At 36.7% G+C, this 15,495-nt stretch overlaps 1 protein-coding gene across 3 annotated transcripts in view; it reads right to left on the bottom strand.

Moving 5' to 3' along the window:
• Atr (ATR checkpoint kinase) overlaps nucleotides 1–15,495 on the bottom strand; it is a 111,311-nt gene that overhangs the window by 28,198 nt on the left and 67,618 nt on the right. For all 3 annotated transcript variants that reach the window (XM_006975175.4, XM_042281446.2, XM_076576837.1), the window contains exons 31-35: nucleotides 11,596–11,687; nucleotides 10,986–11,163; nucleotides 9,962–10,141; nucleotides 8,871–9,030; nucleotides 5,272–5,451 (exon numbers count right to left, since the gene is read on the bottom strand). In XM_006975175.4, the coding sequence (XP_006975237.2) occupies nucleotides 5,272–5,451; nucleotides 8,871–9,030; nucleotides 9,962–10,141; nucleotides 10,986–11,163; nucleotides 11,596–11,687 (790 nt within the window). The remainder of the gene's footprint in view (nucleotides 1–5,271; nucleotides 5,452–8,870; nucleotides 9,031–9,961; nucleotides 10,142–10,985; nucleotides 11,164–11,595; nucleotides 11,688–15,495) is intronic.

Below are 15,495 nucleotides of genomic sequence, written 5' to 3'. Positions count from 1 at the left end.
AGGTCAATTATTCTTCCCTGTAGAACAACTAAATGACATAGCACCACGTTCTGAGAATTATATTCAGTACTCTATAATAATTTATAACTTGTCTGTTTATAAAATTATTCTGTCTTACTGGTTTATGTAATTGTATATGAGTATAGTATTATTTTTTTGTTTTTGGAGTTGAGGATCGAACCCAGGGCCTTGTGCTTGCTAGGCAAGCGCTCTACCACTGAGCTAAATCCCCAACCCCAATGAATATAGTATTTTGATTATAAAACCTTTATAGGTCTTGACATGTGTATATGCTGGTTAATCTCTGGTTTCCCCAACAGATATAGTTACTACGCTATAGCTTTTCTACCCTGCTTAGGGATGCAAGAGATTGGCACTGATGACTTCTATCACTGAGCCTGTTTACCCTGTAGCTTCTAATCAGGTCTAGGAGATTAGAAAGCTGGAGTGAGTCAAGGTTGTTAAAATCTATGGTTTTCTTCCTGCTGAGCTGTAAGTTCAAGGCGTGGTCCAATGACTCCTTCCTACAGTAATAATCCTTTACTTCAGTAAATGTTCTCCCATTTTGTTCCTTCTGATCTAGTAGTAGTAATGATTCACCACCATCTTTGTTGATTTCCTTTAACATAGTTATTTATTAAAATTTTGATTATCTCTTTTAATTTGCCATCTATTTTGTGTCTGCATTCAACCTCCTACAATACCGTAAAGGTATCTTGGCTATATGCTGGAGTACGTTAAGGCTATATGACAGCTAATGCTAGATAGGATTCTGGACTGGATTCCAGACACGGAAAAGACATTGTTGACAAAAGTGGTAAGAGTTCTGAAAAGATCACTATGGTTGTACAAGTTACTTAGAGAAAAATAATTCCATACAGGAATTCTCTGTACTTCCCTTGACATCTAATGTTTAAGTTTATGATTATTTCAAAATAAAAAACTAACTAAGACATTAGAGAGACAAAATCTCTTGGTTATTATAAGGCTTTGCATTTCTACATAACTCTCAAATTCCAATTGTCAATTACCCATTAGTTTTTTATGAAGACTGCATCAAACTTACAGGTCATTTTATAGTGAAATGACATCTTTACACTATTGAGTCTTCTCATTCAAAACTGTGCTACACTCCCAATTTATTTACGTCTTTTAAAAGCTGCACACAAGGGCTGGAGAGACTGTTCAGTGGTTAAGAGCACTGGATGCTCTGCCAAAGAACCAGGTTCAATTCCCAGCACTCACATGACAGCTCACAACCATCTGTAACTCCAGCTCTAGGGGATCTGTCTGGGCCTGCAGTGGCACCAGGTGTATGGTTTACAGACATACATGCAGGTTAAAGACCTATACACATAAAAATAAATAAGTTAAATTAAAAGCTCACCCAATAATGTTCCAGAAATTTTTTTACTATAGAGATTTTTTAAAAAAAAATTTGAGATAATAATTACATCATTTCCCCCTCCCAATCCTCTCATATATTCCTTGGTCTCTTTCAAATTAATAGCTTCCTTTTCAGTAACACACACACACACACACACACACACACACACACACACACACACACACTCGTAAATGCATACATGCAACCTGTACAGTTTGTATTTTTTTTTTTTTTTTGGTGGAACTGAGGACCTAACCCAGGACTCTACGATTGCTAAAGCACTCTACCACTGAGCTAAATCCCCTATTCTGGTACTTTTTATTTTTGATGCTATTCTAAATGCTTTTGATTTTTATTTTACATTTTTATTTTTCCATTTCTTGTCTGTGTGGTATATGAATGTATACGTATATAAATGTTTTTGCATGCATGTGAGTGCACATGTGTAGACCTGAGCTTTATTTTTGGAACCATGCTCAATTGCTCTTCCACCTTACTGATGGAGGCAGAATCTCTCAATCAAATCAAGTTTGTCAATATGGCTAGCATTGATAGCTAGCTTGTTCTGGGGCTGCCCTGTTTCTGCCTTCCTAGGGTAGAATTACAGGTGAGCCGCCACATATTCCCACCATTTACATAGGTTTCTAGGATTCCGAATTACAGTTACTAGGATAGCAAGCACTTTAACTGCTGAACCATCTCCCCAGCCCCCTAAGTTGTACTTTTTAAAAATCTACATCCATTTTTCTGAGGCATAATTTTCATATTAACTACATACCAAGTATATAGGCTTTTGACAAATGTAAGTATATCTGTGGTGTAATGACACCAATTAAAATAATGAGTATTTATTAATACAACTGTCTCCTGGAGTTCCTGTGTGTACTTTCCTTTAACACAAGTCTTGTCCTGTGCCTACTGGCTAAACAAATATTGATATTTCTATCAATATGTACTACTTATTTACTGTGGTTTAATGCATATATCATATCCCTCTTCTTTCATTAAACATGTCTGTGATATACATGTGCATTGTTGCATGTACCAAAAGCTCATTTTTCTTTCTTTTTTCAGAGACCTGGTCTCATAATATAGCCCAGGCTGACCTTGAACTCATGATGCTTCTGCTTTTACTTCCTAGGTGTTGGTATTATAGGTGTGTGTACCACTATGCCCCACACCTAAGAACTCATTTTTAATAATTGTGGAGTAGCATTCTATTGTATAACCACACCATAGTTTTGCTTATCCATTTTTCTGTGGTAGACCAGATGGCCTATTTTGTTTTCAATCAATAAAATTACAATTACTGTTTTTATGGAGTTAAGGAACTCTTTCTTTTGGTTACATATCGAGAAATAAAATGGCTGGCATATCCTATGTTCACGTTAAATTTTATACTGCTACCAGCCATGAGGAGACCTAGTTGTCACTATAATAGGTTTGCTAGTCTTTTAGACATTAGCCATTCTAACCTTTGGTTACTTCACTGTGATTTTAATTTGCACCATACTACTAATTAATGGCATTAAACATCTTTTCATGTGCCTTTCATTCATTTGTATGTATTCTGTGAGAAGTGTCTATTCCAGGTTTTGATATATTGAGTTATTTGTCCTGAGTTCTTTATAATTTACATATAAGCCTGCTGGTAGATACACAGCATATTTCCCCCTAGCCAATGGCTTTCTTGACAGTGTCTTTTCTACAGTATGCTTTAGCTTTCATGGAACTCCAATTTATAAGGCTTTCTTTTCTGGTTAAGGCTTTTTTTGACCTAAGAAACTTGGGCCTAAACTACGGTAAAAAAGGATTTCCCTCTATATCTTTTATCTTTAAGTTTATAAGTTTAGCGTTTCAGTTTTAGGCATATTAAGCCCACTTTGAAGTAAAGTTAATTATTTAAATTGTCAAAGATTATCTTTTTCTCACACAGCTTCCTAGCTTTCCAAGTGGTATTTTTTTCATTTTAAATTTTTACAAATATTAAAAAGAGGGTAGAGAGATGACTCAAGGTTAAAAGCACTTGTGGAGTTGGTTCTCAGTACCCATAGCCACAATCACCTACAACCTCAGCTCTAGGGGATCCAACACTCACTCTCTCTGTTCTCCTTAGGCACCTCCACTCACATGCATATTAACCCCCCAGATATAAATATACATACATACATATAATTAAAAATGAAATGTTTTTAAAAAATAAAAATTTATTGTGTACATATATGCCAAGTACACACAAACATGCACACAAATATAATAAAACATTTTACAGTTACATTTTTCAATTCATTTTTGTTTCTTGAGACAGGGTCTTACAATATAGCCCTGACTGCTCTAGAAACCTCAATGTACATCAGGCTGGCCTTGGACTCAGAGAGTGCTGAGATTAAAGGTGTGTGCCACCACACTCCACTTAAATTTGATTTAGGTAATTTAAAAAGGAATAGGCCTGAGTATAATTCACATACTATAAAGCTCATACTTTATTTTATATGTGTAGATATGTGTGTACATATTCAGATGTATGTGTACGTATGTGTTTGTGAATGCTAGGGGTTGATGTTGGGCGTCTTCCTTGATTGCTTTCAACCTTCTTCTGGAGAAAGTCTCTTCCTTAACCTCTGATTCAGCTGAACTGACAGCCAGCAAGTTCTTGGAGTTCTCCTGTCTCTCCACCTCTTTGGTTACAAATGCATACCGTGGCACTCAGCTTTTGCAGACAGACCTTATACAGCTCTGGTTTGCAAGCTAGTGATGAGGCAGAGGATGACCTTGAATTTTTGACCCTTTCCTTTCCTCCTATGGAGCACTGATATTACAGACCTGTTTGCTACCATTCAAGGAGTTGGTATGGTGCTGGGGACATAACACAGGGCCTCCTGCATGTCAAGCCAGGACTCCATCAACACCTGGCTTTTTCAAGTTGGAGCTGGGAATCCAACTTAGGTTCTTAAGCTTGTATAACAAACATTCTACCACCTGAGGAACATCCCCAGTGCCAAGTTCATACTTTTCAAGTTTCCTTTTTTTCAAAAAAAATTTATCAGAGTTGGGAAACCATCACCATTACCGAATACTAGAACATTGTCATCATCACTTCAAAAACAAAAACCCCACAAAACTCTGCAGTGACTGGTTATCATTACCCATCTCTGACCCCCAGCTCTGAAAACCATTCATCTACTTTCTGAATAATTCTACTTCATCAATTTTTACAAATTTTTAGAATAAAAGTCCTAGGTAATTTTGAATTTCCATTTTTCTTTCATACATTATTGGGAGATTTGTCTTTTATAATTTTATATCATCATCTTGCAAAATTTAATACCTGGTAGAGAAGTTATATATTATTTTTTATAAAGAAATTCCATGGGCTGGAGATGTTGCTCAGTTGGTAGAGTGCTTGCCTAAGATAGACAAGGGTCTGAGTTCAAGTCTCAGCAGATTAAACTAGGTGTGGTGGTACATACTCTACCCCTAGCACTCAGGAGGAGGCAGGAGAATCAGAATTCTAAGGTCATCTTTGACTATATAGCAAGCTTTAAATCATGAGACCTAACAAAAAGCACTTAGGCTCAGATATGGTTAACTTTGTATAGGAAGGTAAGAGTATTACTGTGGTGAAAGGAGGGGCTTATAGCGTGCTAATTATACTACTTGATGATTTGGTAGTTGGTTTAAAGAGTAGATTAACTGTGCAACAACTTCTAACCTGGAGTGGTAGTTTTCATACATGTATTTATTTGTGAGAATTCCATATACTTATGATTTTACTTATGAAAAGTTTTTCTGAGTACTATTATATATGTATGCACTTCAATACAGACTTAAAAAATCATTTCATTCATTAAAAAACAAATGCTTTACATTACATATATACTTACTTTATATTTCTTCATAATCGCATTGCTTTCAAAGTTAGCTGTTTCTTCCATAAACCGGCCAACTAGCAGTGTAGCTCGTCCATGGATTAACATGTGCTTACTCTCAGTTGGGGATTTATTTTCAGGAAAACATAATTCAACACCCTTTTGAAGAACAATAAGTGCCTGGTGAACATCACCCTAAAAGAAAAAAGGCAATTAACAAGTTTTTAATTTAATATATTCTTAGCCAGACAGTGGTGGCACATGTCGTTAATTCCAGCACTTGGGAGGCAGAGGCAGGTGAATCTAAGTTCAGGGCCACCAGGGCTACACAGAGAAACCTTGCCTTAACAAATTCACTTGTAAATTAACTTTTATCTCTCACTCCTAATTAAAGTTCTAAAGAAGCACTGACTCATTTCATGTAGAATTCTTTAATTATTCATCCATTTACTCATTCATTTTAAAACTAAAGCACAAGGAACTGAAGATATATAAAGGTGATTTGGAATAACAATGATCCAAAAATAAAAATCTCTGGCTTAAAAAGTTCAGTTAACAGGACTTGGTGTTGTATGTCTGTATTTCCCCACTCAGAAGATGCAGGCAGGTGGACCACAAAGTTCAAGGTCAGCCTTGTCTATAGTTAGATCTTATCCCAAGGAAAACAAACCAAGCAACCAAACAAAAAGAATAAAAGAACACAATCAACTGAGGAAACAAACTATGTAAAACGCCAACATGTTGAGGTGCTATAGGATATAAACACAGATGGGTATTTTAGGGATGGATAGAGAAAGGAGTCCCCAAAATCTAAGGTACAGGAAAATAAAGAGACCAGTAGTCAGGAAACATTTAAAAAAAAAAAAAATCTGGTTTTGATCTTAAACAGAAAAAACAAATCTGAATTTGGTCTTAAAAAACGAGTAGGCCGGGCGGTGGTGGCTCACGCCTTTAATCCCAGCACTCGGGAGGCAGAGCCAGGCGGATCTCTGTGAGTTCGAGGCCAGCCTGGGCTACCAAGTGAGTTCCAGGAAAGGCGCAAAGCTACACAGAGAAACCCTGTCTCGAAAAACCAAAAAAAAAAAAAAAACGAGTAGAAATCTTTCTGGCACACAATTTAGTGAATGGCACTTTAGTTAGATTTTATTCTATGTGTATGAGTGCGGGCCTGAGTATGTGTACTTGCACCATATATAGGCCAGAAGAGGGTACCAGATCCCCAAGAACTGTAGTTGCAGATGGTTATGAGTCACTTGATGTGGATGCTGGGACTAAAACCTAGGTCTCCTTTACAAGAGAACAAATATTCTTAATTACTAGTCATCTCTTCAGCTCCAGGAACGCAAATTTTGAATTTATGCGCTTGAGGGTTTGGAATATGGTCATTATGTGGCCCTGGCTGGCATGGAACTCATTATCTGGACCACACTGCCCTTGACTTGTGATGATCTTCTTGTATCTCTGTCTCCTGAGTACTATGATTACAGGCCTACGCTACCACACTAGGCACAAACAATACTTTAAATTATGACCTATGACCAAGCAGTAGTAGTGAGTGTTAGTTCCCAGTCAACATACTGATAAAAGTAAACAACTGATACTTAACAGTATGCAGTCCTCTTTCTTTACAGGGGTATGTTACAAGACCTCCAATGGATGCCTCAAATTGTGAACAGTAAAAACCCTACAGGTATTAGGTTTTTCTCAAACATATATACCCATAGTAAACTTGAATTTATGAATAAGGTACAATAATAGATTAATAACAATCACTAATAATAAAACAATTAAAGAATACACTGTAGTGTAAGTTATTTAAAATTTACTATTTCCCATTTAATATTCTGAGCCACAGGTTGACCTGAGGTTACTAAAAGCAGGGAAAGCAAAGCTAAGATAAGAAAGGGGTGACTAACACTGTTAAGCTTCAGTGTGTTAGGTTTGATAGATAAAATGCACTTCTGACCTAACAGCATTTTCAACTTACAATGTGCTTATTGGGATGGAACCTCAACCTAATTTGAGTAGCACCAGAAGCCTCATTTTAGGTGAGACCTATAAAAAGTATTTGTGAGACAGGGACAAATGAAGCTGAAGGGATAGGATAGAACTCAATCAGAAATGGCCTTGTGTACTTCCCAGAGTTAGACAATCTAAACTGTTTAAAGAATACTTTGAAGTATTGAATCTTTTGAAGAAGCAGTATGCTTCAAAATACATTCTGCAAAGGTTACAGACTACAGTAATATAAACAGAGAAATTATGAGATCCATAACAAGGTTGTGGACATTTTTAGAGGCTGAAAATAATGGCGTGAACTAAAATAGGATGATAGAGCTGGAGAGATGACTCAGTGGTTGAGAACACTGGCTGTTCTTACAAAGGACCTGGGTTCAATTCCCAGAACCCCACATGGCACATCACAACTGTTTGTAGTTCCAGTTCCAGGGGACCTGACACCCTCACCCAGACATGTAGGCATACAAGATAAAAATAAATGAATCATATTTTAAAAATAGGATGAAAAAGAGAGATGATTCAAGAAATCTTTCTAAAGTTAAAGAGCAAATATTTAGCCTAAAGTTGGATGAGAAAAGAGTTTAAGATAAAGCCCAGATTTGTTTTAGGTAAAGGGATGGAAGTGAGGCTCGTTCGGAAAAATAAGCAACATGAGAGGAGAAATAGGTATTATTAGGTAACAAACTGCATTTCAAGCATATTGAGATTAGGCAATACAAGGACTAACACTAGCTCACATAACATGGGCTCAATTACTACTTTCCCCATTGGTTCAGGAAACATCTCCTCCGTCCTTAGTCACCACCAAGTTTCTACAATCACATATGGCATCACTTTAGCTACAAAATGTCAACTGCAAAACATTCTGTGCCTACTATTAGTTCTAAACTAGTGACTATCATTTAAATATAGGACATAAAATAGGTAAGTAGTTCATACATTCAAAAAGTTCCGGGGGGCTGGAGAGATGGCTCAGTGGTTAAGAGCACTGGCTGCTCTTCCTAAGGTCCTGAGTTCAATTCCCAGCAACCACATGGTGGCCACAATCATCTGTAATGAGATCTGGTGTCCTCTTCTGGCCTGCAGGCACTGTATACATACATACTAAATCTAAAAAAAAAAAAAAAAAGTTCCTATTTCTATTGCTGGAATCTGGGGGCTGCTGAGAGTATCTGTTCTGAAGCTAAGCCCTTCCTGACGGGATGACAGAAGTACATCTTGATAGTAACACTGGCAAGTCCACACAGAAGTGTTTCCCACCACCAATAAGCAAGAAAGTGTTACAAACATTTATATACATTTAAGTACATACTGAGGGCCTACTACACACACAAAGTAAAATAAAGACTTGGTATTTTCCTCAGAAATATTAGGACAGATGAAAATAGAGAGAACTTTACCTTAAGATTTAAAATAGGAGGGTATTTGAGGACTGCAGAATAGAAGGAATCTTCCTACCTAGACTATAGTAGAGAATGAAGAAAAGGACAGAAAAGGAGAGTTCTGAATTTGGACTCAGGGTTTTCCCAGCTGGATGTTGACAGAAGTATATAAATCCAACAGAACATTTGTGATGAGGCTCCCTTGGCCAGTACCTTGGACCACAGCCATTTTGCCCTTTCCACATAGAGTTCTGCAAGCCGCGACTCCCCTGCATTAAGGAGAGCATTGTAGGCTGTCTGGTGGTGCCCAGCCTTCCTAGCTACCCGGGCACTCTGCAGCCAGCACTCTCCAACCATTTCGTTGTAATCGGGCCTAAGAAAAAATGTAGCAAAAATAGGAGAAAAAGAACATTTGTGAGTATATTCAATAAGTTAAATAGCTTTTCTTAACACAGAACCTTCCCAGTGTACTATTTCAATGCTTACCTTGTAAACCAACAACAAACAAATACTGGTTTTAATTGTTTTTTTTTTTTTTATACTGTTCCATTTGTTCCTATAAGTCTATCTAGGTTTTATTATTATTATTATTATTTTTTTTTTTTTTTGGTATTTGAGAATCAAATCCAAAGTCTAATACTTGATAGGCAGGTACTCTACTACTTATATATATCGCAGCAGAAGATTTTATTCTTGAATTGTATTGGTGTTCACCTTCCAAGATATGTTAGTCACATTTTAAAAAGATAAAAACATACTATTATTTTTTTGGAAACAAGGTTTTCTATGAAGGTTCACTGACAGCTAAGAAGAACCTCCTGTACTGGCTGCCTGAGTACTAAGATTATAAGCATGCAATATCATGCATGGCTATAAAATTGATTCTTTAAAAATTTCTTTAAACATTTTACAATTTCAGTTTATCTTAAAATTTAATTTTTTACTTTTATGTGTGTGTTTTGTTTGTGCACTACATGTTTTTTCTGGTGCCCACAGGGATCAGAGAAGGTATTAGACCCCCAGAACAGGTGTTATAGATGACTGTGAGCCACCAAGAGGGTTGTCTAGAACCTAATGTTGGTCTTCTGCAAGAACAGCAAGTGCTTTTAACCACAAAGCCATCTCTCCAGCCCTTGGTAAAATTGATTATTGTGGTCTGTTTGTTTCAACTACGTAATGAATTCATAAGAACTGAAAATAGGAAATGTAGAAAGAAAAATACTACCCAAGAAAGTATGAACATGATACTAAATTCAAGGCAACTGACTTTTTTTTTTTTTTTTTTTTAAAGTAGTATGAATCACCTTTTGTTAAGGCTTAATAAAGCTCTCCGGAGGGCCAGAATAGGCTCCTTGGCTCTATAGGAATTCTGGGTCATTTCTAGTCGAGCTGCCCAGTTCAGAGAGTCTTCATTACAACTGTCACCTGGAGATTTGTGAAAGAGTGGTTTGATGCTATGCTCCAGTTCACACAACATGTGCAATCTGAAAACAGACAGAGCACGTTAAAATGTTACCACATCCAATCTTACTAACTTCCCATATTAAGTATGCACTTCAGATCAGCTATGAAAACCAAACTTTTAACATATTTTCTTGCTAAAAACAGCAACATTTATGATTTAAAATTAAGTGTAAACACCAATTTATTCACATTAAAACATTTAGTGCTTGATGTCACCCCAGAATTCTTGTGAATTAAATTGAAGGCTATATAAAAAACTAAATCCAAATGTGTAAGAATCAAACTTTACTGCCAAGATGGAAATAAAATATGTATTCATTATGAATATGAAATATTTATATAATGCTGGTACTAATATAAAAATGCCTGATATTGTAAATACAGCAAAACTAAACCTGTAAAGTGAGTTAATTTTTTTCCCTAGGTGATAGAAGCCATGATACAGTCATACCATATCTTGCATTTTTATAATAATCAGTGTCAGTGACTCACTGTTGAAGGCACAAAAATATAGCTGATAGCTACAGAGTGAAAGTAAATTCAGTGATCCATTATCTAGTTTCCCTAAGATGTTACTGAAGAGGATCATACAAAATACAGTAAATTCGAACAACAACAAAAAAACTGTATTTGGTTTTTAAACTTCTAATACTTCAATTACAGTATTTATTTTTTTAAGATTTTTTCCTCAGGTGAATAAGCAGACTTAAAGGAGATTATATTAAGATATTTTAAAAATAATATAAGAACCAGTTTGTGTTGTTAAGCAATATAACAAAAATATTATCAGAATTATTTATACATAAAAAACTGTACCAGGTGACATGTATAAGTGGGGAATATAAAAGTGGTATCCCCAAATACCTCACAATAAATTCATATCCTCGTTGGTAGGAGCCTCTTTCAAAGCTTGCAGCTGAAAGAGGTACAATTTGCTCTGCTCTCACTAGTTTCAATGTGTCATAGAAAGCCGTGGTGTCTCTCTTCTTAGCTGCTAACAGTAGCTGTCCCAGTCTGACACTCCACGTGGTAGATTTCCCATCTGAAATGTAAGTCAAGAAATGCTGTGAGGAGTGGTTCTAGGAGCCAGCTGTGCTGCATTTATAAGATGGGCAGCAGAAATACTGAACAGATGGTTTCATTTTACTTCAAACAACTAAACAGGCAATCATAAAATAGGCCAGATTAATTGTGAATGTTGCTAAACTATCTAAATTGGATTTTTTAAAAATGATTTATTTACTTATTACAAATACAGTGTCCTGTCTCCATGTTGCCTGCATGCCAGAAAAGGGCACCAAATCTCATTATAGATGGTTGTGAGCCACCATGTGGTTCCTGGGAATTGAACTCAGGACCTGTGGAAGAGCAGCCAGTGCTCTTGACCTCTGAGCCATCCTTCTAACCCCTATTTTGAAATATTTATAGCATATTAAAGCTGCTATTATTTTAATATTTTAAGAAGTAATTTTACCTCCTGCCAAATAGTTTTCCACCAAATCCCACTGTGACAGTTTCCAAGCTGCTTCTACTCTGTATGTGTTTAATTCATCTGTCCATTCAGACCTATTAAGAGAAATGTGTATCAACTACATTTTAATTTATTTACATTTAAAGTAGCATTTACATTTTATAGGTTTAGACATTTTACTTATTTACTGCTTTATTGTATTTATACTATATTTCATAGTGTGATACGAAATAATTACCCAAAACACCAAGAAAATCTTAAGTCTTTTGTTGCTGAAGAACATTTCCACTAATTTTTATTGAGCTGGGCATGATGTTATACATCTTCAATCAGACCACTCAGCGAGGCAGCATCAGGTGTATCTCTGTGTGAGTTCAAGGCCAGTCAGGGATACATAGTGAGACTGTCTCAAAATATCAACCAACCAACCAACCAAACAAACAACCCCTCCAAGAAAACCTATTTATTTTGTATGCATATGCATATGTGAGATACTGATTGCTCCTGGCAGCAGTGATCTGATCCCGAGAGAATGCTGGGCTTTTAAGACACTCCATTTGGAAGTTTGTCTTCTTCCTGGCGCATAATAGCCTGCTGGGCAAAGAACTGACCTTACTTCAACTGCTGACAGTACAAATGCTGTCCTTTCTGGAGGAGCGGGACACAAGTAAAAGCGACTACTGAACTCTGCCAAGACAGGGTAAGATGGTCTTTCAAAATTCCTGCTTCTAAAAATGGTTTGTCAGATATTCTAGGCCTATAGCCAAATTGGATGTCCCAACAGTGCTGAGATACTTTAGGTGACTGCCAGCTGTCTGTCTATTCTCGAAAGATTTCTGAAAGTTGTTTGCGTGCATTTTTCCATTTTCTCATATATTATTATATTCTTTCTCAGGTCTTTGATGGGACTGAAGACTAACAGTTACGGTTACAATCTTCTTGTATCTTAGAACATACTAGGTACTAGATTCAGATTCTTCAGGATAGGACAGCTTTTGAAATAATCTTTCTAGCATACGATTTACCTATGTTCTAGATATCTCTGGATTTTAGTATGTGTCTCTTGTTTGATGTTGTTCTTGTTGGTAGTAGTTCCATTTGTTTATGTCATTACCCTTTATTTCTCCTTGATAATCATTCCTATTGTATATAGTTTTGTGTTAGGTTAGAACTTCCTTATTTAGACAAAAGGGGGAGATGTAGTATGTGTCTGTTTGAGCCATGCCCTGAAGCACCGCCCCTAGTGAGGCAGCTGTAGCTGTTACCTATATAGTCTATGACCTTGAGGTACTGGCCTCTGGGGCATGGCAACTGGGGACCCTTAAGAGGTGGGATGCACGTACAATGGTCCCTCTTGGCTACCTTGTGGTTCTGGATGCTGAGATCTTGGACCAAGCCGTTCAGTGTAGGACACATCAGCTTTCCCAGACCCTACGATAAATCTCCTGTGGTTATGAGTTTACGCTCAAATAAATTCCTTTGATCATTAAATAGACTCTGTGGATTAATCCCAATAGCACCCATGAAGGTAAAAAAAACTCACTGGATGCTGTTTTCTTTTTGTACTATGTGGGTAATTGAGACTGAATCCAGCTCACTCAGATTTGGCCGCAGGTGCCTTTACACCAATGAGCATTTGCTGACCCTCCACTAATTATTTCTGATAGGTATGTTGGCATATATTAGAAGAGAGTTAATTCTCCAATAATGACACAGTTCTTTATCAAATTATCTGAGTGCTTAACTTAAGATCATAGATGAAAGAGTAATTCAACACAGAGTAAAGCACTTCTAAAAATACATGGGATTTTTGGAGTGGGTCATGGACAGTTGGGTCCTGTATAGGATATCCAATAAAAGGACTTAAGAAAGTTACTTCCATGTTAAAAAAAAAATCAGCTATTTACAATATATGTGTTTTCTTAATCTACTTGCAGCTATTTAAAAATTTTTGATTTGCAAAATCAGTAATTATTCCTTTCTCTGTCTCTTAAAAGGTAGTCCAACATATTAGCAAAGCTGGCCCCAAACTCCTGGGCTTATTATGCCATCCTTTATCTCAATCTCCTGAGGAACTGTAATATACATGTGCCACCGTCCTTGTGTCCTTAGTTGTCAATTTGACACACCAGAGAACAGAGAACCTCAACTGAAGAATTGCTCTCATCACACTGGCTTGTGGCCATGTTATGAAGCATTTTCTTGATTGCTAATTGAGGTAGAAGGGCCCAGCCCACCATGGGTGGTGCTATCCCTGGGCAGGTGGGACTGCTCAGCATAGGGAAGTAGCTGAATGTGAGACTGGGAGGAAGCTAGTAAGCAATGGTCCTCCATGGTCTCTTCTTTACTGCTTCTTGAAGCTCCTGCCTCGGCTTCCTTTGATGATGGATGGTAACCTGCAAGCTGAAATAAAAACCCTCTCCTCCCCATGTTGGTTTTGGTTGGTATTTTATCACAGTAATAGAGAAGCAAATTAGAATAGCCATCCATACCCAATACATGGGCTATTTTCTTCTAAGGACTCGACTTAGGTGACACTAAGATGAACAGTGATACTTTGGATTATGGCTGCATAGGAGCAGCTAGTCTTTTCATTTTTTAATTATCTAATTTGAATATTGGCTATAAGCTAGATTCTAGGTAAATCTAGGTAAAGAATCTAGTTTATAGCCAATATTCAAATTATATAACTAAGAAAATAAGCGGGGCAGTGTTGGGTCTTTAATCCCAGCACTCAGGAGGCAGAGGCAGGCAGATTTTCATGACTTCAAGGCCAGTTGATTTACACAGGACAGCCATGACTGTTACATGTAGAAACTCTATCTTGAAAAACCAAAATCCAAACCAAAGATGCCTTATCTAATAACATCACATAAAGGTACATATATACCTGTATTATTAAAAAACAAACAACAACAATGACAAAGATGAACAAAGTAACAGATGCTGGGCTAGGACCATTATCCTTAAATGCCCTTATTGGTCTTTCTGGGGCAAAAGAGGAAAATATGACAAATAACCTAATAATTTTTAGTTTTAAAGGTTTACAGCTAGGGCTAGGATTTAACTCAATTGGTATAGTGCTTGCGTACCATGCACAAGACCCTAGGTTCATATAAACCCACTGTGGTGCTGCATAGTCATAATCCCTGGACTTGGGAGGTGAAGGGAAGAGGATCATAAGTTCAGGTCATTCGTGGCTACACAGTGAACCTGAGGCCAGCTGGGGCTACATTAGACCTTGTTGAAAACCACCCTGTCCTCAAAGTCTAAAAAATAGCAGTATATACTGAACATACTTTAATTTCTAAATATTAATGTTACCAAAACCAATGTGGAAGAAAGCTAAGAGTAAGGTAATAAATATTGAAAATTTAAAAGTCTAACTGAAAACAATTTTAAAAGCTTAGTATCAGATGCTAAAGTATCAAAATTTCAGGATAAAAATGTAATTATTATTGAAGTGTCAGAGAGATGTGCCATCCCAAGCCTTATACCAAAAGTACCAAATGATGAGGATTAGGATATGAGAACTTATTAACATAAGTAAATAAATTAAAAGGAATTATATATAGGTTAATCACAGAAAAAGAACTGTTTAAATTGCAAATAGAGATCCTCCCCTAATATGTGCCCTTGTTGACCATTTTGTTTTACTATGATACAGTATCCTTTCATGGAAGTGACCAAAGCCTTTTCACAGCCCAAAGACTGAGATGTATTAGGTCCCAGTCAGAAAACAAGAGGAGTCTAATTGTACATTGAATATTTTAAAGAACTTGACACATCAATTTGTGCCATGACAAAATTCCCTGAAGAACTCCAGTAATCCCTTAATCATGAGGTCTTTCAATTTGCAGAAACGTAACTACAGCGGGTAGCAATCTCCCCACGTCTGCACAA

This window comes from Peromyscus maniculatus, chromosome 7 (assembly GCF_049852395.1).
Source record: "Peromyscus maniculatus bairdii isolate BWxNUB_F1_BW_parent chromosome 7, HU_Pman_BW_mat_3.1, whole genome shotgun sequence".
In the NCBI taxonomy this organism is placed as follows: Eukaryota; Metazoa; Chordata; class Mammalia; order Rodentia; family Cricetidae; genus Peromyscus; species Peromyscus maniculatus.
This window is presented reverse-complemented; position numbering and strand designations above follow the sequence as displayed.